At 49.7% G+C, this 1,556-nt stretch overlaps 1 protein-coding gene across 1 annotated transcript in view; it reads left to right on the forward strand.

Annotated features, from left to right (window-relative positions):
* Nucleotides 1-297: 297 nt before the first annotated feature.
* ryr2 (ryanodine receptor 2 (cardiac)) overlaps nucleotides 298-1,556 on the forward strand; it is a 250,576-nt gene continuing 249,317 nt past the window's right edge. Inside the window, exon 1 of the mRNA XM_015379302.1 lies at nucleotides 298-395. Within this exon, the coding sequence (XP_015234788.1) occupies nucleotides 348-395 (48 nt within the window). The 5' untranslated portion in view covers nucleotides 298-347. The remainder of the gene's footprint in view (nucleotides 396-1,556) is intronic.

A 1,556-nucleotide genomic window follows, 5' to 3' on the forward strand; every position in this document is an offset into this window, starting at 1 on the left:
TGTGAATTTGGCGCTATAGAAATAAAATGAATAGAATTGAACTGCTGGGATTCAGTGTCGGTTTTTTCACAGTGAATCTTTCTGAACCAGAGAGGATGTTGATCTAATTTGTTAATTTCTGCCCAAAAGGAGCGGCTTATTTCTCAGCTCTCCCCGCGTCCACCAGCAGAGGGCGCACATGCTCACCTGAGCTGCTCCTCCGCCAGGCGCGCGCGCCGCCATCCAGTGAGCTCCTCCTCCTCCTCCTCCTCCTCCTGCTCCCACCGCCTCAGCCGCAGCATCCCCCCCCCCCCCCCCTCCAGGCTGGATCACTCTGCGGTGCGACGCGGGAGGCAGCTCCGCTCACCATGGCTGACCTGGCAGAGGGAGAGGATGAGATCCAGTTCCTGCGAACAGTAAGTCTCCTCCCGGTGCCTCTGCGGGCCGATGCGGGCTCAATGCGTCTGTGAGCGATGCGGGATGGATGGCAGGGAGTTTACCGCATTGGGATGACAGCTCCGCTTCATCCGAGTCATTGGTCAGGGAGGATGGATGGAGGTGATGATGGAGGTGCGGCAGGCAGGAGTTTGCAGGAAGGTCTCTGCGTGGAGTCAGTGGTGCTGGGCGGGATGTTGCGGGGCGCAGTGCGGTGCAGCCTGCTGAGTTGGGCTCTTTTCCTGCAGTCAGGCTGAAGCAGCTGCGGGTCAGAAGCTGTTGCTTCATCACCTCCTGCTGGCCACGGCAGACACGCAGCATGTTCTCAGAGTTCTTATGTAAACCCGCAGGCAGGCTGGAGCCCCGCATCTTTTGCGTTTGTGTGCGGGATGGATGCGTGGCTCCTCTGAGGGACAGCAGCAGCATCCTGATGATGAAACACTGAGCTGACTGCAGTGGATGCTGGAAAATCCACACAACAAGATTACAGGATTTTTTTTCTTTTTGGGATTAATGCGTTTGTTGATTTTAAAGCTGCACCGCATTTCCGCTGAGCATTCATTCCCGGTGTGGGAAGAAAACCAGCAGAGCTGCAGGAGAAGCAGCTCCAGACAGTTTTCCTTCCTGCTGCTGGTCACCAAACATCATCAGAGCTTCAACTACAGGAAATCCAACTGATCTCAGAGTTACAGAGAATCTAAACCCTTATTCCTCCCAAACTCCTGCAGAGCCATCCAGGTGTTGCATAATCGCAGCTCTTTGTGAAACACAGGATTTCTGCAGAAATCTGAGAAGGAATGGTTTCCAATCAGCAGAGACGTAGCCAGAACGTTTTCATAAGGGCATCCAGGCAAAAATAGGCACCAGAACCTCAGGGTCAATCTATGCTGTTACTACACGGAAATTAACGAGCAAAATATCCATATTTTCTAAATAAAGACCAACTATACTATCCTTTAGAAGCATATATTTAAACATTCGTCTAGATAAAAGGTAAAGTGGATAAAATTCTTTCAGGTTTCAGTTCTGAAACCATTGTGATTACTTACCTACTTTTATCATCAATCATTCTGCATAAATTGAAATTTACAAGTACTAACATCTATATAAATTGATTATTTAATAAGTTTTTATTCAAGTAG

The sequence above is a fragment of the Cyprinodon variegatus genome, unplaced genomic scaffold, assembly GCF_000732505.1.
Source record: "Cyprinodon variegatus isolate N-32 unplaced genomic scaffold, C_variegatus-1.0 Scaffold189, whole genome shotgun sequence".
NCBI classification, from domain to species: Eukaryota; Metazoa; Chordata; class Actinopteri; order Cyprinodontiformes; family Cyprinodontidae; genus Cyprinodon; species Cyprinodon variegatus.